This window comes from Anser brachyrhynchus (genome assembly GCF_964034855.1).
Source record: "Anser brachyrhynchus genome assembly, chromosome: 4".
Taxonomy (NCBI): Eukaryota; Metazoa; Chordata; class Aves; order Anseriformes; family Anatidae; genus Anser; species Anser brachyrhynchus.
In genome coordinates, this window is record NC_137698.1 from 21,085,598 (window position 1) to 21,112,286 (window position 26,689).

At 41.6% G+C, this 26,689-nt stretch overlaps 1 protein-coding gene across 4 annotated transcripts in view; it reads right to left on the bottom strand.

The window, feature by feature from the left end:
* Positions 1-26,689, bottom strand: part of SNX25 (sorting nexin 25) — a 90,512-nt gene that overhangs the window by 63,445 nt on the left and 378 nt on the right. The window contains exons 1-4 of one of the 4 annotated variants that reach the window (XM_080590143.1): positions 17,352-17,638; positions 16,612-16,725; positions 12,540-12,624; positions 3,335-3,551 (exon numbers count right to left, since the gene is read on the bottom strand). In XM_080590143.1, coding sequence (XP_080446269.1) covers positions 3,335-3,551; positions 12,540-12,561 — 239 coding nt within the window. In that variant the 5' untranslated portion in view covers positions 12,562-12,624; positions 16,612-16,725; positions 17,352-17,638. Of the gene's footprint in view, positions 1-3,334; positions 3,552-12,539; positions 12,625-16,611; positions 16,866-17,351; positions 17,639-22,176; positions 22,846-26,493; positions 26,655-26,689 lie in introns of those variants that run through there. The other 3 variants (XM_080590144.1, XM_080590142.1, XM_080590145.1) reach the window with 3 other exon arrangements.

Here is a 26,689-nt window from a genome sequence, read left to right on the forward strand (position 1 = left end):
TATCATTTCTCACAGCAAATCCAAGGCTGATTTTTTTCCTCTCCTATCTCAAGTCAGAAACTACTTAACAATGGACATGGGAAAGTATCAATTTTCATTTCTACACTGAGCTAATGTCAGGAATCAAATGGTTTCCTATCTAAAAAATTCTGAATTGCCACAAATTTTGTAACTCAATAGTGACAGGATCCTTTGCAGCCCCAGCTGGACCTCATGATAACCCTCAATGATGCATGCAGGATGAAAAAGCTGGAGCTATCTTGTCTACCATTTTCATGGTTCTGTGTCATCCCAGGCAGTCTTGCCCACAGCCAGAGGAGCATCTCTGCCCTGATTTCACTTTGTGTCTAGCAGGAAAGAGTTTCCTTTAAAGAAAGTGAAGGGACAGAATGAAAGAAAAGGGAAACAGACCTAACGCTGCCAGGCTTCTCCCTCCTGATTCCCTGCCTCCCACCAGCCAGCACGGAGCAGCCTCTTCTCCTCATGCTCTCCCTCATTCAAGTACACGTTTTTCCTTATCTGTTACCCTCTGCTGGCCATTTACTTTGAGCTATTTGTTATCAAATGGAGCCTTGCAATAGCTGAGATAAGCCAGAGGGAAAGCAGGAGCGAGGTGAGGACAGTAGCCTCCTATTCTGAAGGGTTGCAGCCTATTTCATCCCGTCAGACATCCTGATCTGCCAGATATCACAGGCTTCAGTCAGAGGAAACAGAGAAGGGATTTCTACGGCTGAAGCGAACCAAGTGACAAAACACACGAGCTTTGCAATGAAGAAACTGACACCTCTGTCCTCCTGGGGACAGACGGTTTCTTTCCCTGACTTTATTGTGGTCATCTGTTGTCATATAGGTGGAAAACAAAGTGCTTTAGGCAGCACCTTCTCCAGGGCTGGAACAGGTATTTAAAACTTTGTAAGCCACCCAAGAACAGGCAAAATGCCCTTTGCTGCCACACTGCGCTATAAATCTGGCAGAGGAAAAAAGACACAGTGTTCTGTCAGGCACTACAACAGGACAGATAGCCGGCTCTAATTACAGTCTCTGTGCCACTATATTCATCATCCCAAACTAACTAGATTCATTATTACAGACACTGAGAGGGAAACAGGAATTCCAATTTAAATCTGCTGCTGTTTTTAAAACGTTGACAGAAATCAGAAGATAAGCGAGGCTAATGACATCTCTTGCGCTCCCTACCTTAGAAAGGAGAATTTTCTGTTTGAGCTGTCATAATATATAAGCAAAGGTTTTCCAAGAGACTCCAGCTTGGAGTTTCCAAGCCAAAATCGACACTTGGTAGTTCTCAGCCTATGACTTAAGCTGCCAGCAGGTTCTAGCACAGCAAATACAATTAATTTAGTACCAAACTCAAATTATTCTGAGTACCACATTCTCTTGAAGGCCAAAAAGAAAACTGTATCAGAGTCTCTGGCACACCTTCGGGTTTATGAAACACATGCTCAGATCACCTGGTAGTACCAATTCAATCTGTACCAGGTGCGAGCACACGGCCACATTTCTGCTGACTTCGCCACAGGACATGGGGCAGTATTTCAGCTGGACAACTCCTATAAAGCTTCTTGAACTTTTTGAACAACCTTGGACAAGCAGCACGAGGACGTGCTAGCATTTTAGACTTTGCACCGTGCAGCTGGTAGGACTGCTGGTCTGCTGTCAGGCACCTTAAAACCAAATTTTCCTCCTTGGGAATTCTCAACCTTGCACAACGAGAAAAATGATGAGTCCAATTTCAACCTAGACGAATCTGAAGTTATGGCCGTGGGGCATTTTTTTGACCCACTATCATACTATTTAATTCTCATTACCATGCTAATGCAGTCTGACTTATCCGGCAATGACTAAGGTGCATTTACCCTTCCAAAGAGAAAAAGTTAATTGGAAAACACCCAGGAGATTTTCTTCATTTTAGCTCTACGCAGTGGAAATAACAATCCAGCAAGATCTAGTGGAGGTGGTCATTATTCTCAGCGGACAAAGAATCTCATCAAGAATGAGCATTAACAATATCTAGTAATTCTGCAATTGTGTATTCTGTGTCCCCAGCTCCAAACAGGTGAGCATTCACACTTCAAACCAGCAAACAAACCAACCAACCATCCTCATCCTTTAAATTTTCTAATCATACCTTTCCCCAAAGCAAGTATTTTACTGTGACAAAGGTCAAGTGCAAGCACAATGCTTAAAAATCAGAGAGCACCATCAAGAGCTTTACCAGACCACAAGATTTCTACCATATACTAGATCTAAAACAAAATAGTATCTGGAATTCAGGTAATGCATTGCTATTGGGACAATACTGTGATGACACAATGTTACTGTAACATGCCTACATATTAATTTCTTCTTTTCTTGAAGGCAACCATTCTTTAGTTTCCATTGCTTTATTTCCTACAGATTAGGTTACATAAAGCTGGCAGCTACCACAAATACGCTGACTCTGTCTTCTGCTCCAGAACAGAAGGACGTGCAAATGGCACCGCAGAGACCGGTCGCTGACCAAAACCAGTTGATCTTTTCTCTCCAGATTGTTAAAAATATGTGAATCTAACTATATGCAGAACAGTGTCATAGTATAAAATGTACAGTATAAAACCAAACAACCAGAGCACACTTCTGTTAGGATAACTGCAGTTAAGTGCAGATATAAGCTCAAATTCCATGCGCCACTCATTTGGATCAGTGAACTGCATAGGCGTAAGAGCTCCCACATGCAATTACAATTGGGGTGCGACAGTATTTAGGAGACAGCTGACCTTTTTAAGTGGGCAAAGAGGAAATTCACGGAATTAACAAGGTAACCTAAAAAGAGAAAGAAAATCCAGCCAACAATTTTTCACCAGGAAAAAATCTAGTTACTGCAGGACAGACCGCTTACAGAAACCATGAAGCTTTCCCTCCTGGGGCTAGCAGAAATAGAAAACTGAATGGAATTAATCCTCATGCTATTTTGGGAAAGGTGCAAATAACTACATTATCGTTTGTTGACTGCTCTGACAGTGCCTCTCCTTTCCCTTGCACGTTCGCACTACTTGCAGGAACTGCTCAGACAGCCTGCCTCCTACTGCGAGCAAAGAATTCAAAGATGAAATGGAAATAGCAGTGAATCTCAACCATTAAAAAAGAAGGACAAACATTTCCTTCCACAGGTCCTATAGGTGCCTTGAAGCCCACTAGCTCTCTAAAACTGTTAATAAACATGAACTGTTTTATCAGTTGCCTACAAAAATGTTACATTCTTCATTGCTTTGATATCACACAACTAAAAGCAAAGAGACGAGCAGAAAATTCCAATGAAACACAGTTCTGCTTTTACCTGGCATTGGCTCCTTTAAGGTCACGGAAGTGTGTGAGTAAAGCTTTCACTACATCATTGCAGACGACTTTAACTACATCAATGTGACTCAGCCTCTGTCGCAGCTGCTTGGCAATCTCCCAGAAGTCTTCAGACAGCAGCTGGTACAGCTGCCCTTCATCTCTGCTGAGTGGCCCATACCAGGACAGGATGTAATCTCTGTAGCTGTAGTCAAACACTGAAAGGAGAAACAAAACAATCAATAGCAAGAACTGTGAAAGGGGAAGGCACACCAGGATAGACACTAAGCCCTCCACCCATCTCCTCAGTAATAAGATGGGTAACAGGTTTCATACCTTCTCCTTTAGGCTTTAAATTCTCCCCAGTGCCAGGTTGGCAAAGCTACAGAAATCGGCACCTCCCAGGTTACTGGAGGTCACTTTGCAAAGCAAAGCCTGTAAGTGGATTTGCTCGGTCAGCCAGGTTACAAGCGACACACTAACCCCAAACTAGGCTCTGTGTCTCAGTAGCGGATTTGGTTATACGAACTGTCACATAATCTGGCTGTATCTAGGCTGCTGCAGACTGAAACCAACCTTCTTCAGACACAAACTCAGTCTCCACTCCAAAGTCACTGTTAAGAGAGGAGGTGGTAAGATTTTGTATCTCAATAGACATACCTAACACTACAGAAAGGACGTTATAGGATTGGTAGAGCTACAGATGGAAGAGAAGAAGTAGATTAGAAAGACAACATGAATTTCAAAGCTGAGGTGATATTCCAAACTGTAGCTACAAGCAAGAGGATTGCTGTAATGGCGCGGTCCATGACAACACCTTCTTCTACTAGTTTTTCTTTCTGACAACACTTGTGTGTCTCCAGTTTTACTGATGCATTACTAGCAGATGTTCCTGGAGTTCTGGGAGGGAGCAGGAAGCCTTAAGGAAGCACGCACAAGCCACATTTAGCATAGCCAGCAAGGTGGGAATGAAGCTGGGGAGGAGGGGGGCAGTGAATGGGATGCAAATCAACTTGGAATTAACAGAGGGGTAACTGGACAGGAAGGGAGGGGGAAAAAAAATAAAGAATAAAAAGTCGCATGCCTGATAATCTGAGCAGGTGGTTCCTTACCAGACATCCTGATTTCAGAGTTTTTTGTTTTTATAAATGTCAAAAGTACACCTACTTTGTCACTGTAAGCCTATGGTTTAAAAAATCATGTGATTCCACTATTTTTTAGCTTTCACTTCGATTGAAATTATTTTTTTGGCAGTCTAGTAAACTATAAAAAGCTCCCTGGCACTATGACAATGAATTAGTAACATAGTAATAGCATAACAACTTATGCTGAATACTTCTGCCTCCCTGAAATACTAGGAGGCTTCATCCTACATCACTTCAAAAAAAACATTTCAAAAGAAAAGATTAAATTTTCTGAAGCATTTGACTAGAAACCCTTATCAATCAATTCTGCAGGTTTAAGAAACTGACTCACTTCACTGAGATGGAATACGTTCAGTCATTTACTAAGTCAATTCAAGGCTTTCAAATGAATTATTCAGAAAAACATTTCACTAAATAAACACATAAATAAGTAAATAGAGGTTCTGAAGTTTTCTTTTTGATAGATGTGAGAAAAAATACAGAGTCATATTGCAAGATGATAATTTCAAACTTTAATACAGACCCAACTTCTTTACTTTTCTAAAACAGAAGTTATATTTCATTGAAATCTGCCCTGCCACCAACAAATACCATGAAGTGATTATAACAGTTACAAAAGGCAGTGGTCTTCTGCTGATCTGATAAGCTTCTGATAAGCTGAGGAATAACCCCTCAATACACCTAAGAGCTATTAGGAACAGTATTTTGAAAACTGAGGGTTTTTCTTTATCTCAAGTGTCCCATGACAACGCACATTTTAAGCATCTATTTTTCCCACAGCTGTCCCCCTGTCCTTCTGCAACCACCTTTTTCTAATGGCTTTGCCTCAGTTGCAGCATTTGAAGAGCGATGGAAGGCTATCACAGTACACATTCTCTTCTCACCTACCCTGAAAAAGACCTGTGTTCTTGAAGGCAATCAAAAGACACTGCCTTTCGGTACTTGTGATTATCACCCCTGGCTGACAGTGACTTAGTTTTTCAGATTCTCTTACAGACACACTTGCACTCATTTTAGAGTGAAGCAGCATACTTTTTCACCATCCCTTGGCTAAGACAACGAGTCATGGTATAGAGGAGTGGTGGCTCCTTACCTGTATTGGGCAGACCTCTACAGAACAAGAGAAAACTTGTATCTCTATCCCTCAGGCTATATTCTCTTTCAGAACACACGCCTATTCCAACTGAGCCTTAGTTTATAACTGTACTTTCAGGCAGCTCCTCTCCAGAATGAACTCTGTTGCTCATTCTCTCCATAATCACAATTACGTACAACTTTAAGTCTCTCTGCTCTGGGACAGCACATCAGAATATGCAACAATGCTAATTAGTAAGGAATTACGAGAGCCCAACTCTTGCAAATTTGTTATGCTCCCTGTTGAAATACCTGAAGCAAGAGCTATCACAATTGGAAGACCGCTGCTCAGGCAAAGCAAGGTGATGGTCTGGCTCTTTAGGTGCATGAACATTAAAGATCCATGAGATCTAGTACTGATATTAAGCTAAAAGGCAAAACGTCTCCGATTATTATCAAAAAATAAGCTGTGCAAGTATGAAATACTTCACTTGGGTTTCTGTCAGTTACCCACTTTGAACGCTTTAAATGGATTTCCCCATTCTAAACCCTATTTTCTGCACCCTACCTTTTATAACTCTCTTCCTCTATACCTTTTCTATGGTTTGCTTGCCATCCGTGAGCTTTGTTACCCTTCCTGAATCACTACCGTTTAAGTGTCTTGCTTTCTATAAAACCTGGGGTACTTTAAAGCCTAGAATATACGTCCAAATGAGCACTGAGACAGCTTTTAGCATTTCTTTTATTTATTTTAAAACCAGATACCAACAAGGCAAAGTATTAAAACAACCAGCCACAGCCACTAACAGCACCCTGTCCTGGCATAGGACCCTGCCTCATCCACGTGTGTCATCCTGGCCATGATGTGCTGTGGCTGCCTCAGGTGCCTGCCTAGCGATGCAGCTAGTGTCTCTTTCAGCTCCCTGCAGAAACACAGAAAAATCCAAGAGCGCAGCTTGCTTTCTTCAAAGGAAAAACCTGCCCATCAGCCTGTTGTCATTGTTTCTCCATCACGCACTGAAGCTTTGAAAACAACTGGTCAGAAGACAAGAAAGGACTGACAGGATAAGAATAACACACTTTAGGGCAGTCTCTTACCCCAGCTAACTCAGCTGCTATAGACAAATTTCTTCAGATGTGGTGACAGCAATGAGTCTGGTGCAAAACTGTAGAAATTTCTACAGAGTTTTCTAAATTAGTTATTAGATCTGAGTCCCCAGTTGTTATAATCTGATTAAAAAACAATCCTGCATCAGTGTGAACATGGGCCTCCTCCATGGCTCTCTTAAAGACTGCCAGGAGTGCTGGGACATGCAGCCAGAAGTTTTGTGGACGGGTTAGTGAGGACACCCCTCCAGACTCTTCCTTCCATCTCTAACCCCACACAGGTAGGAACTGCTAACCCTTCTTCTGCATTCATTTAACGTTCAGTGGCACCGCAAGAAGCAGTGAACCAGACTAGCTTCAAATCTGCAATATGCAGAGCTCCACACTAGGCAGCTCTTACACTGCTAAGATTCACTACCCAGCTTTATGGGAGAGAAAAAAAAAAAGAAAAAACACACACGCGCGTGGGAATTTGAATAATAAGGCCTAAACACCTACCCATTTTCTCAAAAGGCAGACCTGAAACGTTGTCCCTACGCAAAAACATAGAGACTTCTGCTTTGCAAAGAAAAAATAAGTATCCTTTCCTGAAAGCACTGGATAGAATTGTTACACTACATCAATTTCAAAACTCTTCTGTGACTGTATTAGCGACAGAAAGGAAGGTACAGCTACAACACTTGCCTGAGCACTTGCTTGCAACGGCAAGTATCGCTGGTAGTAAAATGGAAGTACAACATTAAGGCGAATTCTGTTAGGATCCTGCATCAGCAAACCACCACCAAACAGCCAGCTATAATGCTGTGTTGCTACCACACCAGATTTAAGATACATGATGTGGTTATCATAAGATAGACCTGAAGAAAATAAAAATTTAGCAGATGAAAGACAATATGCTCTCATAACTGCCTGGCAAAGAGCTGTTCTATACAACTTGTTACAGCTACTACTTTTGTCCACTGCCCAAATCCAGTTCAGTCAAAAAAAGCCCCATCTTCACCCTCAAAGAACAAGATAAAACATTACAGCCACTCTACTGAAATCCCTGAAAAATCACTAATAAATAATCTGCATATGTGCAACTCTGTCATTTCCAAGATAGTGATTTTTAAATCTAAAGGTATAAAGGCCATTATTCACCTGATGTATTTTAGATTTTATTATGTTTTAGCTATACAACACAAATCAAGATGACGAAGTTTCATACTTAACATTATCTTGATTTATTGAAGTTGCCCGTGCTCACTAAACCTTTATTTAGACCTGGCTGCTAGAGGCTGGCAAAAAACTGTGTGAACCTGCCCCAGTCACTGGCAATAATGATGTTGACATCTGAGTTCTGTTGGTCAATTTTGTGCTTGGAAAAATATTGGTATTTCTGGGAGTTCAGTCACATTTTATGACATTATTCAGCCTCAATAAAACTCACTTTTTTTTATAGCCTAGATGTTATTATTGCTCCTATGCAAAAAAGACCATGCCTGTACAGTTTCCCATTTCACATCGTGTTATTTTTATCAACTTTTTCTTGACATTTGCTTAATAATTACTATGAATGTGTAGGGGAAAAAAAAAAAGGAAAATTCCAAATATACAAACAACAGAGAAAAAATAAATGTGTTATAAATATCCAGGAGACACATTAAAAAGTATCAGACTAATTTCTGTTCAAATGATTTTGCCCGTGTACTCTCTGCCAAGAGAGTTCTTAGATCCAAGTGTTTGAATCCCAGTAGCAGAGAGAACATGAATTCAAATTAGGCCTCAGTCAGATTTTGGACCCAAACAACCGATTTTTGAGAGCTGTGGAAAAAGACACAGCTTTTCAACTAGCGCCACAGAAGGTATTGCATTTTTTTTTTCCTTAAATGTCAATGTGTGGGTCTTAAACTGGAATGTTTTCCCTTTTGTAAATGGAAACCTTACTCTGATATTCTTCTAAAGGGTCAACAAGAATGCAGATGGGCGAGTTCTGATCCACGGGTATAAACTTTGAAATTTCCAAAATATTTTTAAACAAGGCAGCCTCAACACAGGAGTTAAGGAAGCTAAGCAGCTACAGAGTAAGAGACAGTTCCCTGGCACAGAAATATTTTCAGGGGTATGAAACAAAGGGAATGAATAAATAAGCAGTTTTCATAGTAGAAGAATTTCAGAAGTGGAGTTCTGCTGGAATTTGTTCTATGATCCATACTGTTTTACTTACTCATAAATAATCCAGAAAAGCAGGTAAATAATACAAAGACCAATTTTCCATATACTATTAAGGTAATGAAGATGAATATTGGCTGTGAAGAACATTAGAAGACCACAGAATATCAAACAATTAAAAATGGAAGATTAAAATTTAGTTCCTGGGAGTCCGGCTACACTCATGGCACAGAAACCTACTGATGGCTAGGGCCCTCAGCCTCGACAGCGTGCTGCACAAGAGGAGCTGGGTCTGACTGAGCACGGCTGCTGCTGAGAGAGGCATTCCTGAGCTGCCAAATGACACGGGATGAAAACATGACGTTACCAGGTAAGGAACAGTAAGTGTTAAAAGAAAAGGCTAAGAGTATTTCTAAAACTGGCTTATCTTTTCTTTGTGTAAGAAATGAAGGGTGAACAAGAATCAAATTCACCTGTCAATAAAAAGCATGAAAAATCGTGGAAAAACACATTTTGATGTTAATCACCCAAGCACTGCTGGCTAAAAAAAGGACTCACCATTTTAAAACTGAAAGTTTGTTTTCCTTGTTGAATACAGCAGAAAGAAAATCTTTGTATAGCATTACACTTGTTCCAATTTTGCATGCTTAGATTTCATGAAACATCACACGGTAGCAGGGATAGTAGACAGCTTTCCCTCACCTTTTATCTGCAGCTTATGCAAGGATGCTACAACTAAGAGCAAAGAAGCACTCTGAAGCACTGTCCTTTTACGTTACTTGCTTGTCTATAGGAGATAGGAGTGAAGTTGAGAACCCAGCTGTAAACAGATGTAAACACAAGTTCCTTTTTGGTGGAGTAAGTGACTGCCATCGTCGAATGACAATTCCAGACACTGTTACACTGGCTTCAGCAAGAGAAGCTATTCAAGATGAAGGCGATTATTGTCTGCTGGTTAGTATCACAGGAAAACTATCTAAGCACTACAAAAAGTTTATTAAAATAACACCAATGACTGAAATGGAAACAATAACAACTCCTTCAATTAAAACTAAGGATAGCCAATGATGTCTATCCTTCCAACTAACTTAACAGCCCATGAGAACAAAGAAAATGCAATATAGCACAAGACAGCTTGTCAAGAGAGAGGTGTCACAGAACCTTGGAAAACTGTGCAATAATGTGGTGTCACTCTAACGAGAGAGAAAAGTGCATGCAGATTGGCTGTAACATCAGCAAAAATGTGGCAGGAGAGCAGAAGTCAACAGGTAACTCTGGAGGGATGCAAGACAGTTAACAACTAACAGTAAACTGACTGTTTAAAATAGCTGAAGAAGTCAGAACTAATCAAAAGGCTGTCTCTTCGTTACTGGCAACAGCAAGTCTGAAATTAAGTGATACTGGCTCCTCTGAAAACGTTATCCTTGCATCTCTAAGGTAATGTAAATAAAAGCAAAATCCGATTTAAAAATACATTGCAAAACCCCATTCACTCTGACAACATCTCAAAACCTCATGTGGCATCTGGGAATCTGAACTTAGGAATCTGAACTGTTCCAAGCTTGAAAATACGGAACTGAAAAGTCTACTCGATGGATCAGACTTTTTAAAACATTTTATTGAATTGAACATTAGACCTGGAGAGCAAGAAGTTGGCAAAAATTCCTAGGGTTCACAAATACTTTAATACTCATCACTGTAAGATTGACTGACATTAGCATATGACACTAATGAAACAGAAATAAACGTAGGATATGGTTTTTTATTTTTATATCACTAGTTGTGGGGTTTTTTTTGTTTGTTTTTTAACTACAAGCTTGTTAAAAAAGGGTGTTAATAGTATTAAAATAATTACGTATTTCAGAACTGTCACAGGGCAAGGAATGTATCCTGTCTGTTTTCAGAGAGACTGACTGCTTTAGTATAATAAAAAAGTAAAATGTTTCTTTTTTTGAATTCATTTAGTACCTCAAATGTGAGCTGACTTAAACGCTTTGGGGGAAAAAATGCTTGCTTGAATCTACTTGTGGTAGAGTGAGAAGTCTCATCCTTGTTAAACTGCATAACAGAGAACAAGCTGGTTTTATTAGTCATTTAACCAGGCCTGGAAGAAGTACAACCAATCTGACAAGTTTGCTCTCCAAAATTCAGAGCGTGAATGGAAGGTAAAAGCTGTTCTGAAAAGAAATAGCAGTTAAGTAAGTTGTCACAACAGTAGCGTCTCAGCTCTGAAAAATGAATCACGAGTATATTGTTAACTTACTTGCAGCCTGACTGAGTAAGGATGGACTTATGAACCCAATTGAACAACCTAATGAATAAATAACCTCAGATGACAGCAGCTGCCATGTTGTCAAAAATGCAGAAGCTGTTTCTCTTCTATGCAAGCAGCAGAAGGAAAGTGTAACAAAATGCTTCCCCCCCCCCCCAGTGACCCACAGTGCCTCTGGTCTCTCCCCAAACAGCCCCTCTACCTCTGATTCTGCGCTGATAATTTGAAGGCTTCTTTTCAAATTCCACTGTGGGTTATCCAAACGTACATTAAGCATGGGACAATACAGCAAATAACTTGTCTGTGCTTCTTTCTTAATGCAATGTTTAGACCTTACATCCATTTCATGTCATTGGGAATCCAATAATCTGACAGATTCCAGGTGGAAATGTTGCTGCTAACAAATGATATTTTATAACAGTTCACCTTCACCGAAACATGAAATAGTAAGTAACCTGTTCCAATTTTATGTTTTAGCTACATATCCTGATAACAGTTGTTCGTAAAAATAACTTTAGTAACATCACACATCCTAAGAAGTTTTCTAAGACAACCAAACCAGCTTGTTTAAAACAGAGTAACTGTAAAATACAAGCTTAGGATGCAGAAAAGGTAACAAAAAAACTTCCCTGCAAAGAAATCTCAAAAAAACAAAAGAAAGATGAAATATTTACAAAACACCCAAGTTGCACAAAATTTTAGAAATATATTTTTAAAACTACAGGAGGCAAATGGATATGCATGTTCTTCTCTTAATATACAAGCTTTTTCCCCACAAATCCTCTCTAAGTTCCAACCTAGCAAAACATTTACAGTAACAAATTAAAAAAAAAACTTGCTTCAAACTCATCTTCAACTTTATTGTAGAACTTCAGGTTCCACAATATTTTATAGTCAGGAGTCAGTTGAAAAACATGTGTGGAAATAGCAGTTCTTTCTTAAAAAAAATATAAAACTATTTTGAATTTATATGACCCATAGTTCCCATTTCACAACCTAAAGCCAAGGATTGCACTGGTGATCCACAGATTTCATATACCATAGCAGCCAGAAGTACAGATGATATTTCAGATTGTTTTCATGACAAGAATTTGACTAAATGGGAAGACTGATTACAAGTGTCTAGATTTTATCAGTTCAGAGATACCTGATCGAATCTTTGAAACGTTAGGTTTTTTGTTTTATGTATAAAGGACTCAATTTTCACATAATTTCCACATATTTCTGTGAAAACCAGAAGCTAAAATAACAAGATGTCAGCTAAACTGCAAAAACAACATCATGTTACCTACTGCATCAGAACTCTTGGCAAGACCAAGACTTGATTTTATTTATTTATCAAGGAATAAGAATCCAGGGTCACATTCTAAAATCCTGGCATATTCTGCAGCCATAGTTTGGTAAGAGCACAAGAGAGATACAGGATCTAATGCTCCTTTGTGCAAGTTAGGACTCACCTTCTTTCAGTGCTTTATCCATGTTGTGAGAAATGACTACTCTCCTTGACGGAACTGAATCATGGCAGCTCCCAGGCCAATTACTCTGAAATTCAAAGAGAACATTCATAAGAAGAAGGAATAAATCAAGAACGACAAAAACAGAACTGGAATTCAAGGTGGTAAGAGTGTATTATTTTTATTTTTAATATAGATATTGGCACTCCAAATGATTAAAACACATGAGTGTCAGTTTTCTATACATACACCATACATTGTACACTAAGCACACACGGATGCCCGTTGTTGGGTATTGCACATTCTACAACTTGACGGATCATCTTAAGGTTGCTTTGTTTGTAGAAGGGAACTGCATCCATTTGAAACTCAATGCAACTGAGCACAGGACATGCATTTAATAGAACAACTGAAAATCCTACACTCTGTACTTTCACACCTTTGGAAGATGTCAGAGAGAGACGTCAATAGCAGATAAATGTTTACAGCCTACTGCCATCATGGGCTTTCATTTAGCCTCATAAACCACTTTTAAAATAAAATTGAAGCCATTAGCTCTCTTAGAATAATTTTAATTCACATTCTTTTGGGCTTCTTCCTTCAAAAACATGTCTGGCCACTGCATTTTACGCTGATGTACAATACAAACATTTGTCTGTATTGAAGCATTAGTGTCCAAACAGGTGGGTGGACGAAGAAACATTTTTCAGGGTGTAGATAGAATTCTGTGATTCATGCTGTCCCTATATAGAAAGGGGTATAATTAACGTCAGAAATAGAAATTTGTCCCTGCCACCACTCAGCTTATTTCACTCCTCTTGATGGGAATTCAAACTCAGAGATGTAACTAACTAAAATTGGTGGTGGCAGACAACTGGGGAAGGGGAGTTAAGAGGCAGCTGTCCGGCTACACCAATTCACTTCTTTATGTAAGAAGAAAAAAAGAGCACAGCTCCACTGTGAGGAGATGGCACTTCCAAAGTGACCAATGACTCCAACATACACCAAGCAGAGAAAAAGGAAGCAGTATCAACTTCAAGGAGGGGTTAAGTAAAAACACCCTTTACTGTTTTTAAAGGTATGATGCCATTATTTCAGCTGATTTGCAGTTTACTACTCAGTGTATTTTGGTGTAATGTTCTCCTTCTACAGCAGATGGATGCACGCAGCCCAGTATAAAACACATCTAATGAGGCATAGGTGAAGGGGTCTCAGCACAACAACAAAATGAAGCCGTTCAGAGATTCTCGCACCTAACACACACCATTTCCACAGACACTTTCCAGGCTGCCAGAGTCCTCCTTTCACCCACAGTTAATTTCTTCCAGCATCTGGGTGAGCCAAAAAACACCCTCTAGGCTTCTTCCAGTCACTGCTGCTGTCTCATAGCCATTTTTCTCCCCTCTTGACAAGAGTACCAATGGCAAGAGCAGCAAGACTTCAGCATGCCTCCACTCGCAGCCCTTCTTACCCCTCCTTAACTACTGTTTCAATGCTAAGAACTGTTTAAAACGAAGAGAGGACCATCCAATTAATGAACCACCAGATTTCCATGGCCCCCTTTTACCTGAACATGATGCTGGTACTAAAAGCTTAAGCCGTACCCACCTAAATGGTCCCCAAAAGTATTTTTATGTTTGGAAAGAACAATCAAGAGTAGCGTTTGTAAGACTCCAGCACACCACATCTGACTGCTTATTTTATCGTGCTTCCTCCACGCCAAGCTGATTTACTGCTAGTCATACAAGTGCTTCAGGATTTTTCTCCTTTATTTGCAGCACGATGTGAGATGATTCATAACCACACAAATTTAAAAGAGAAGGGAGAGACTCGCAGATACATTAAACATCCCTAATACATTCTGGGGGGTAAAGGAAAGAAAAAGGAAAAGAAAAAAGGATTCAGAGAGCTCTGCTGAGCAAAGTTGCTCAGGTCTTTCCGTAAAGCTAGCTCCTAAGCATGAGGCCACAACCCAGACTGAAGCTAAATGCTGAGCATACTCAATCTTCTCTAATACTTATGCTAGCTTTGGGTACACTACAGGATTAACCTTTCTGCTAACCTGAGCCCTAACTGCACAGAGGTCAGCAACCTCAAACCCCCAACTTAGACATCAACACTCCCCATTTGTGCACAGCTTGCAGTAAGTGTTTTTTCCAGCCTGCAGCATCAGTAAGTACACTCTTGAGGCACTGGGCAGATTACTCACTTCAAAACTAGTTTCAAAACTCCAACTGAGATAAGAAAATTATAAATGCTGAACTCTACTTTTGCCTCCTTACCAGCCTCTCAATTCCGGACTTCTCTACAGCAGAGAAAGAACACAAAACAAACGTTTTAAGAGGGGCTCCACAATTGTAACTAGCTCATTCCACAACGCAACAGCACGAAGCAATATACACAATTCCACAAGGCAAGCTTCCTACATCACTTGATTTTTTTTAACATTTCAGTCTTGAACACTCAGGTCGAGAACAAAACATAACCATTGCCTCAGTATTTAGCAGGCAGCACTTCACTGAGATACAAACTCAAGTTTCAGTTTGCTAGAATATTTCATTGGCAGTGCTCTCTGAAGTTGGTACATTTGATTTCTAAAAGGCACTATTTATTTTAAACGAGAAGCTGCTAACAGCATTGTTTAAAATGAGAAAGTTCAAGACAAATGATTAAAAAGAATTTTAAAGGTAAGAAGCAAACATGACCATTAGCGGTGGTGATTTTGCAGTTACACAAATGTAACTACCGAAGAGAAAAAAAAAAAAAGATGCACAGCATATTGGCTTTTCTGAGAAATTTTCCATACCATTCCAGGCATTGCATACAATGACATGAACAGTCAGAGAAAATTACAGAGCAAGAAAGAAACCTATCTTTGACTTTGTTTAAAAGCATATTTTCAAGGACAGGTAAGAATCTAACATATCAATAAACTCAAGCATTTAAACGCGCTGAAGTGAGGTTAGTTGCGTTTGTTCAGGCTTAAGAAGAAATAGTTAAAGGGAGACCTACTGCTGTCTTCAACCACCAGATGAGGGTAAAGAGAAGGAGCCACACTTTTTTGCAGCTGTATGGGACAAGGGGCAAAGGACAGAGGCTGTGACACGGGAAATTCCAATCAAATATAAGGTAAAATTACTTTAATCACAAGGCTGGTCAAATACCAGAACAGCAGGCCTGGAAGACCGTGGAGCCTCCATCCTTGGAGATATTCAAAACTGAAAAGGACAAGGCACTGAGCAACCTTTTCTAGTTGGACCCACTTCGAGGAGGAGGTTGGATTAGGTGACTTCCTGAGGTTCCTTCCAACCTGGATTATTCTATGATTCAGGATGATCCGTCAGATCTGTGAACTTAATTTCATGCCTGAGAATGGACCAGATCTTAAGTTGCCTTTTCTAAAACAGCCGATCGAACCTGTTTTTTCTTTCAGTCATATCAACTTGCATTTAGCAAAATCTATTAAAACTTAATAGCTTAGCACTGTTTTTGAAAATGTCTGTGTCTGTGAGAATAAAGATGAATCAGCTAAATAAACAGGCACCCTGAGTTGGACAACATATGGCAACAGCCACCTTAAAAACAGCAGTGACAGCCTGCTAACATGGGTGTACAGCACCTGTGATAACAGAAGGATTTCAGAAAATTCACATTCCAAACTCAGCTTTATCAACTGAGAGAATGAAAAATCCAGCAGATTTCACTGGAAGGTTTTCTTCCCACCTGCCTCAAGTCAGATGGGAGAATGCATGCAGATGTCTCATCTCACAGAGAACAGGTTCAGTTAGAAAGCCTCGACTTGGATGTTTTCACATTTTTCTTCATGCCACTCATCTACAAGAAAACAGTGCTACGTTTCATGAAACAGTTGGCATAACCCTTACTGAGCCAAACGTGTTCATAAATGGATTTAACTTAGTCCAAAGCTCTAGCCTAGCTGTTCTTAAAACCCAGTATGTTCCCACTACTCCTGACTTGTAAGACTGAAGCCCAGTTTTGGTTACTGAGGTTACTGACAAAGAGGAATGAGAGAAACCAGCCTGAAATTTATTTAAGATTTGACAAAATGACTTACAAGTGGGGGGAACACATTTGGAAAGAAGGCGCAAAGAATGAAGTTGCTAACAAGTAGGGACGTCTGCTTCCTGGAACAGTTTAAGTTTTCCCTGAACTTGCCTTTGTTTATGGCCTGGAGAAAGAAAAAAAAAGGATGTGTGTATTTCCTGGAGACTTCTGAATAATACTCATTGTTCGATACTTTTGAGAATGATTTAAGATGCAGACAACAAAAGTTTGAAAGGCCCAGGAAAAGAAAAAAAAAAAAAAGACTGGCATTGAACTTAACACAAATTTTCAGGCTCAATCTCCTACAGAAGCAAAAATAAAGTTAATGTCATTTATAGGTTTAAAACAATTTAGGTAACTTAAAATTAGCTTCAAAAGAAAAAATAATAATTAAGAAGGTATTTCAACAAATACACTATATAAATGGTTATTCTGAGAGAAGACAGAAACACCTGGCACTATCGATAAATCAACCCGCAACACTCAGTCATCAAATGCAATCCTTAAACCACGACAGACAGACACACGGCACGGGCAAGCCACACACTTCCTTACTCTGCCATGGAATTAAAGCCAGAAGCAGAGAAAAATTAACAATTATTTCTATTACATTAAATCAATTACAACAAAACTGAAACAGCGCTCAGGACAGGCCACACAATATAAACGCATGCTGCACATGTTTAACCTGTGCTCTATGAGGCAAGGACTACATCTAGTGCAGCAGACAAGAACTCTCCAATTACTTACTCATCACTGCTTGCTCCATCCCCTGCTACCCTATTAACTTTCTTCTTCTCTTTGTATAGCATACATCAACATCAGACTGGACTTCTATGATAGAGAGTTACAGCTTCAGATAATACTTTACTTAATTCTCCGTCAATTCAGCTTTAAGTGAGCCTGACAGATGTTTCCTTACAGTAGTAAATACTACTTCAGTCACGATGCAACACTCTGCCTCCCTTATGTTCCTGGAAAAGAGAAGATCACACACAGACCATTTCCCATCATCTCACTATTCATTCTTCTGTGATATAAATGAAAACAGTCCTATCTTCCAGGATGCAGAGGTTTCGGTGATTACCTGACCCAAAGAGGAATGGTTTACCTGCACCTTCGTTTTAATGCCAGATTCAGGAAAAATCCACATTCAGTGATGGAACAATAAAACATTGTCACAGAAGTCCCCCTAAGTGGCCAAAACTTAAGAGCAAAACATTTCTAAAATTGGAGAGCTACTAAACAGAATCAACCAAGAGTAATTGAATATGTCAGGAGCTGAATTTTAGAGAAACACTCAGAACCGTTGGCAATCACAGGAAACTAAAAGCAGGACATTAGAATCACTGCACTTTTTGCTGAAAACAAAACAAAAGCCAGCAACATTTTTTTATTTTCTGTTACTGCTGCGAGGCAAACCAGGTGGCTCATTCTCTATAGAGAGTATCATTCATTTAATCTGCATTTATAATGCAGCACCTGAATCTAATAAAGAACTCCTTGTTGTTTGCATTACTTAAATGCAGTTGATAAACCAACCACGTTACTTAGAGACTTTGCTTTGAATCAGAGTCAAAATACTGCAAAGAAAACTCTGTCCTGCCAGTTTTTTTTTGGTGAAGTCACGACTCACACTGGAAATGTGGGAAAACGTGTTCTCCTTCCCACCGCCACAGTTAATGTGACTCTTCATAGAAGTCAAAGCCATCTCCCCCCTACAACTACACAAACTGACAGCAGTGCAGGGAACAAGCTTGAATTAAAAAAGGTGGCATGTAACAAGTCCCTTCCAGAGCAATCTTTGGTGTTAGCACATCTGCTCATACTTGAGAGGTGAAAATCTCCTTTGGGACTTACACATGTTAACTAAAGTGCTGTTGGTTTGCCATGCCTTTCTGCTGTCTTGCATCTTGCTGTCCTCCTCTGCCACAAATCATCTGGTCCTAGAACGGCTCCTGAACAGTGCTGAAAAATACCTGATAATGTAGCGTACAATTTCAGTGTCATTTGATTTTTACTGTTTAAGTATGAATAGGAACTATTTGCCAATATTATTAATTCCTGCAGGTATGTGAACGAATAATTAAAATTATGATTTGACTATACATCGCTCTTCCATTCTCTTTCAAGTAAAAGTATTAAAAGGATACAGGGAAAAAACAAGCTTTGTGGGGAATCTAGAACACTGCCCAGCTATACCTTGGGATCAGAGCTCTCACATAGAGATAGACTACGTTGAAAATGCACTTCATCGTGAGAATATAAATTGCATACCTTTCTTTGCAGTTCTCAGCAGGTTTCAGATGCCCTTACTGAGATACCCAATTTTAACAGAAGTCTTCACCTTTCAAGTCTCAAAGGGGAAAAACACCATTTAGGACAAAGCAAAGCTTCGTATTTGGAAGGATGGGTTTCACTAGAAGCAAATTCAAGCACGATAAAGAAAGGAATACACATTGCTAAGTCCAGACTTACAGTATTGCCCTTCCTCACCTGCATTATCCACTGGCACGAACATATTCATGAAATTCAACAGCACTAAACCCGCACTGTAAGTACCTGTAGAATAGAGAACTTAACAAAAAACTCTGATTTTTCAGCACAGCATAAAGAGCTCAATCCAAGTCCCTTTGAAGTCGATTGAGTACTCCCACTCACTTTCCAAGAGCTGAGCCTGACTCCCACTAGAGTAAATATTTATCACCATATGCTTTTTTTTCCCTCATGTTAACCCCAGTATGAAAATCATTCAAAGAATGATAAATGAGCATATCTGCCTCGAGCTCACATACATATAACAAATGCAAAAGAAGATTCTATCTGTAAGACACCCCCCCTCCCAAAAAAAAAAAAAAAAAGCATTACACCAACATAGGGTTCTTTCCTACTCTTGAAGGACAAAAGATGCGATAAGGTTCAAGGAATTCTAGCTTCACTGTCTCCCTGCTACCAGCTCCCAGAAGAGACAATAAACATCATAAGGCTCCATGAAAATGGGAAAGTAACAACTGAATGATAATAAGAAGGCAGAAGAAGAATAGGATGTATAATAAAAAGATTATCCTACTTTTTTTTTTTAAATAAACGTACAACAGATACTTGCAAATAAAAATCTTAGTGGATGGCCTACATTTCTATATGCTGCTTATCCAGACATTATTATTTTCTCCACCTACATGTTGCTGAAGCACCAATCAGGAAAATTGCTAAACATACACAAAATGATGTTCAGAAGAAGTACTTCAAGGAGCTTGGGAGACTTTAAGCCATTTTGTGTCGAAAAAATATGTATGTATATATATATAAATCAGACCTGTACACTGAAGGCATGAGAAACCCAAGCAAGACGCCTGGAACTATAGCTTCTGAAAAGGGTAAAATACCTCACTCCTTTTTAGACAATCCCTTCCTTTCATACAGGGAGATTAAATTTTGATAACAGCGCAGGGAGGGAAGAAAGAAAAGTTTTTAACTGGATCGGGGGAGAGTAAATAAACAATCCCAGAAGGAAGGCTGGAGTTGGTAGTGCTGCTTTGGCAGAGACTTTCAAACACAAGATTTCAATTCTGCTCTGAAATAACCAACACACACCGCAGAGCTCCAACAAATCCAAACACCACGTACTAGACCATGCAAAACAAGAGCAAGCATGCACTACCTATACAGATGAATCCAATGGATGGACACAGGCAGAGAAAAACAAAGAGAAACAGGCGGTAGCAGACCACAAAAACAACGTTCACAGAGGGCACAGTAATTGAAACGACTGCATTTGTCTCTGGACGTTTCTACTTTCACTCCTGTTCAGTGGGCTCATGCACTGTGTTCTTCACAAAGGAAGGGGAGCGGGGAGAAGAGTTATAAATTCACTTTATTTTTTTTTCCTTCAACGCTGGGCTTCCCAAATTAAACTGATTTTTCACTGTTTGTCCATTTCGCAAATCTGCAAGGCTGCTCCTCATTGCAGCAGTGGGGAGATTTCAGTTATTAAGTTTATGGAAAGGTTCTTTGCAGTACATATACAATTTGTTCTCTTAAAAGTGACTTAATACACGCAAAGATGTTCAGCTAAGGATGCCAGCACATAAATGTCACTGGAACCATAACACTACTGCTTAAACATGCAAATCTACAAATCTGAAGAGATTTATTAATGATGCATTTTTCTCTTCTGTTTTAAGGCAGCTGAATGGTAAAATGCAAAAACAAACAGTCCCTTACTAACCAGGACTCCTTAGGAACCTAATGCACATTGCTACAACAAAAACCAGCAGAACCATCCTTTGCTGTGCTCACTTAACACTACACACAGGACAGGTACCTTCTGCCTATCATTTGCTGACTTTCTGCATAACATCTTCTAATTTTCTTCTTCTCCCATTCATTTGCCTCCTAATCTCCTACCCTGAGGCCAAAACCAGTATAACATGCACCCACTGCCACAACTGGATTGTAAACACCCCTCTGCAAGCTGTACTATTCGCTGAAGTCACCAACCCCCAGCCAAACCATCCTGTCTACTGACAGCAACGTTCTGCCAGCTTCCCTTAAACACAGGCCTGGAAAAACGTACTCACAAACACAGTCTCCTTCCCTCCACCAGTCAAAGGATGAAGAAATAAATCACGGCTGCAGTTCGTTAGCTGAGCTGATTGGCAAGACGGAAAGATGGCCAACTACACCAGCGAGCGATGTCTAACAGGTTCTCTGCCCTGTCAGCACCCTGTGCTTTCTGCAAGTTCGGCTGCATCAGCTGCAGCCCTACACAAGCGACAGCACAAGTTATGTACCTGCTGCTGACAAGAACAAGGCATGTACCAGGCATAACGAGACGCAGCTAGCCTGTACGTCGAGGTGGCGCAAACCATGCCCCATTTTTCTTCCCAAAGTGCTCTCAGATACCTCGTGTGACACCGTCAAAGCGAAACAGCACTTGGGCGGTGCTGTCTGCTGCCGAGCACTTCACCTGCTAACACCCCGCTGAGGTCCACGGCTCACGGGTGAGCAGATGGGGACACCGTACTGGAGCCCCCGCTGCGATGGCAAACACCACATCCCTGCGACCGGTGTGCGGAGCACAGGGCGAGCAGGTCCTCGTTTCCGGCAGCAGTTTTCCAAGCCTGGTTTAGGAATAGCTCTGGAGAGACTGGAGTGGATGGGAACAAAGTTATTCTGCCTAGCTCTTCTACCTGGACTCCCAAACCCCTGTGCCATCAGCACCGCTCGGAAGAGACTGAAAAACACTGCTAACAGCCAGCTACGAAGAGGTCGTGAGAACGAATCGGTACCGCCTAGAAGTACGGAAAACGGGTTTATCTTTGCACAGAGGTCCGAGCCGCTCCGAGAGCGCCCTGGCACTGCCCCAAGGGCATTCCCGCGGCGCTGCCCAACGCCACCAGGCTTCGGGGTCCCCCCTCGCGCACCCCCGCTGACGGCACTCCGCCAGCAGCAGCCGCGAGGAGCGGAGCCCCCTCGGAGCGGAGCCCCCTCGGGGCCGGGTCCCGCCCCGGCTCCGCGCCCAACTTCTCCCCGAGGCTCGGGTTGGGGGGGGGGGTCCCGGGGCGCCACTTACCGCCGGCAGCCGCGGGCGGGGAGCGGCGGGGAAGCCCGGCGGGGGCAGGCGGCGGCGGCGGCGGCAGAGCAGGCCGAGCAGGGCGCCCAGCGCGGCGGCGGCGGCGGCGCAGCCCGCGTAGAGGGCGAGGCGGAGCAGCGGCAGGGCCAGGCAGAGCGGCCCGCAGCCCCCCGCCTCCTGCCGGCCCAGGTAGGCGACGGACACGGCCAGCAGCGCCAGCCCCGCCGCCAGCACGAAGCGGGACGCGCCGGGGTCCCCGTCCTCTTCGTCTTCAGCCGCCTCCTCCTCCTCCTCCTCGCCGCTGCGGCTGCTGTGCGAGCACGGAGGGGGGGCGGCGGCGGCGACCCCCGGCGCCTCGGGCTGCCCGGCCGTGCCGCTAGCGCTGTCGGCAGCGGGGAACATGCTGCTCGGGGCGCCGCGGGCACGCAGCGCATCTCCCGCTAGCCGCCGCAGCCCCCCGCCAAGGCGGCCGCTGCCGGGGCCCCTCTCCTTCTCCTCCGCCTCCTCCTCCGCCTCCCCTTCGGCCTCCGCCGCCCGCCGCCGCCACTGGCACCGCTGCGGCCGCCGGGGGAGCCGGAGCTCATGCCCGGCGGCGGCGCGGCACGGCTCGGCTCGGCTCTCGGCACGGCTCGGCCGCTTCCTGGCGGGAGCCCCCGCCGCGCCTCCCGGCGGCCGGCAGGGGGAGGAGGCGGAGGCGGGGCCGGGAGGGAGGGAGGGAGGGAGGCCGGCCGGCCGGCCCCACACAGGCCGGGAGGAGGTGTACGACACCCAGAGCCCCTCTTCAGCCGTCCTCGCGTCGGCACCTGCCCCTAAATAACTGGATTTCGGACGTAAAACAGTGGTGGAATAGTGAAATGGGACGTTAGCGATCCCGCTGAACGGCCCCTCTGCCCCAAGGGAGGCCCGCCGCCACACTCCTTCTGGTGATCTGCGACTGCTCGTAGAACAGCACCTGGTCCAAAAAACTCCTCGCGTGGCAAAAGCCTTGCCATATTCGTGCCGTGCTGCGCACACACATTTACTTTGCCATAGGCAGGGTGCGCTTACAGCTCCTGTTGACTCGTAGCAGCCACCAGCCACAGCCAGAGAACGAGGCCTGGGGCTCTTTACAGCAGGAGCAAACTGCAAGGCCTTCAGGAAGCCAACTCCACAAGAGTGAACACAAGCACGTACTCATGGGCTTTGTTTTGAGGGGAGACATCTCGCTAAAGTTAAGTGCTGTAGAAGTGTTTAGAAGTATTGAGACTTCTGCAAAATGCTTTTGGTTTCAGACTGTCACTATTTTGATGGGCTTGGTGTGTCAAAGAGCCCTGAATTGTCTTTTAAACAACTGGTGTTGGTGCTGAGGTTGGAGACACTTATTTATTCACATTCAGTAGTTACTTCTATGAGATTAATGATAAAATTCGTATGAAAAAAGGGGTGAACGCCAAAGCCCTAATCTTGTGAATGCTTAGGTTTCTGTATAATCTCAAGAGCACAAGCAACCATTTTAAAACTAAGCTCTGAACTTTCCAGTGCTTCTGAGATATTGAGCAAGTCAAGGCCAAGAGCTGGAATATTTAGTTATGGCCCTAACATTGCACTCCAGAGATGGTTTAGGGCTCAGTTTATGGCACAGAACTGTAATGGAAACATGGACAATACACAGTATTTTCTAAGCTAGTTCTAACCTAACCCACAGGACAGCCTGACTTGTGTATCAGATTGTTTGTCTCCATATATACATGCCTTTTCCTTTTAGAGTTTTGCACAGAAATCTATTTCCTCTCAAAATAGTGAAGTAGTTTTGTAGCAATTTCAGCTCCCATTTCAGTCAGTGACCAAAAGAGGCTCTGCTCCTTAAGCTGATCCTTTACGGTAGCTTAAATATAGTTTTATTGTACAGTTTATTCTATTTAGTGGATATTAAATTGCACAAAGCTCATTTAAGGACTAGCTCAGACCATCCAGGGTGTCCAAAAGTGATTACTTGAGTAATGTGTCTAACGTGATTAAAGGTGAAAATCATCATATACAGAAAGTGAAAACACTACTGCAATGACAGTGCCAAAGCATCCCGATGCTGCACCAAAGGGCTTGAGGTACAAGGTTCTTTCAACATCTCTGGTCATTATGACCAACAGAGAGATTCTTGCAGAGTCCAAGAGCTTTTGGAGAAGGCCCAACATGCCAGAAGGTTTCCTGTAATGTTATTTTACTCTCATCAGGTAGAAAACAAAAAGCAGAGATCCAACTCCCAGCACACACTTAATTCCTCAGAGTTCAGAAAATATGAGGCTCTGGACTGAGTTCAACATCTATTCTGGGATCTCAAGAAAGAGCCACACAAGAAACAAGACAGACTGTGGAGAGGCCTTCTACAGCAAATGCATTCAGGAAACTGCCTGGGCCTCTGTCAAAACTACTTAGGGGAATTAAATTTTTAAATTAACCTGAAGCAGAGCTTGTAATGCTGTTAGTTCTGTGTAAACAGAGATTATTTTCTCATCAGAGTATTAATTCTCAGAAGTGGAGAGGAAGATAAAAAAATAAACCTAACTACAGTGAAGGTTTAGTCCTGCAGTGCTTACGCACAAAACCAGTTCTTGTCTGAATGAGTAATCCTACCAATTTTAGTTAGGATTTACACATCATACCCTGAATTAGATATATCAAAATCAGTTCAAGTGTATATCCATAGAGCTAGAGGGAGCTTTGATTGTTTTTCTTTTAGTTTTTAATAAGATTCTATGACTTTCCAACCTGACATACAATTCCTAATATTTTAGATGATGTCCTAGCTCCACGCAAATCAGTGGCAATTTTCAAGTTCAGTTCAGTGTTATTTGAATTCCCCCTTTTGTACTTTATAAAATACATTTCTATACAATACAAAAAGGACTTCAGAAGTGATTTTTTTTGGACTGGGGATTACGTTATTATCTTTCTATAACTATTGCATCCATCATGGAATTAGTTTGTGAGATAAGCTATTCAAACTCTACCTTTTTCAAGCATTACAGCAAATATATTTCCTACAAAGAGAAGACTTTATCTCATTTTAAAACAGAAATTATGTCTGATTTGGGTGAAGAGTCAGCATCTTCGCTTTTCTCCTTTGAGCAAAGAGTATAATTAGCTTGTCTATAACATATCCTACACCAAGCCCCAGTGTTCTGAACTCAGTTTTGCATCTGTCCTTAAAGTGACAGTCTTGCAACTTTTGCCTTCACAGTACTGCAAACTTGTAACTTTTATAAATTTGCACCTTCAAAATGTTTAGACAAGCTTAATGCTATAGCAAAGGCTTTCTTTCATTTGCTTAGTCTTTTGTGGGCCTTTCTGGTTCAAATCATGTTGCTGTAGAGGTTGGCAATTTACTACTATCACGTACTACCTTTCTTATAAGCTCCATTCCTCCCTTACTGAAAATGAGTTGAATTGCTCTCATATGAATAGTACTTTTTATTTTGTTGCCTGAATTTCTGCAGAATATGTAAGTTAGGCTGAGTACTTTACAAATATTAACTGATTTATTCTCATTATACCTTTTTACGAGTGGTATATTTTGCAAATAGGAACCTGATGCACAGGAAAAACAAAGGGCAAAAGTACCTACTTAACGTGCAATGTGAGATAACAGAGAATTTTTGGAATGCTTAGTGTTTTGTAGCACATGGTGTTTTCCAAATACAGCTCCCATTGATTTCAACTGCAGTTGTGATTATTCAACATTTCAACAGTGAGCTGAGCAAGGTTCATGAAAAATGAGAATGAAATACATCATGAAATATGAAAAGTTAATTCAAGTGAGTTGAAGAACCTCCATTAAACACTGTAGCAGTAGTAATAGAATCTGGTTAACACAGAGGAGTTCAGTTATGTTATCGGGAGATTTTCTTTCTTTACTTGTAGTATTCTGCCACGTTCCCTATATGTATTTTAAAATGTGTGTTTGCATATATGCGCACATACATACACATACTCTGTGTCTATATTCATGTGCCAAATTAAATAGGGCCATATACACAACAATTGTCTTGGCTGCACAGCCTGGTTCAACTCAAAATTCAATATGCTCAGCAAAAAAAACATGATCATGTCATTAAATCTCTTTCATAATGAATAATGGGACCATTTTTTGTTTGTTTTGTTTTGAATCTTTCTTTTCACAGTTCTTTCCTACTTTCTTAAAAAGTCATATTGCTGCTATTAAAGGCATGCCACGGTCTGCTATTTCAACTGCCCTCCCTCAAAAGAGCTGGAATCTTTCCCACCCTTACACAGGTCACTACCACTTACAGTGGCAGATCATTAGTGGTAGTTGCCACCCACCTAATCAGTGCCAGAAGTAACGAAACTCTGCCTGAAGGCTTCATCCATTTATCTTCAGTAATTACTGTGAGATTCAAGGATGTGGAGATCTGGGTGAATCTTGAGGGATGGACGTGTTCTGGTAGAAACAGGTACTTCCATATGCTCCACAAATCTGTCTCCTTTAACATGGAAGACCATCACCTTAATGTGAGAC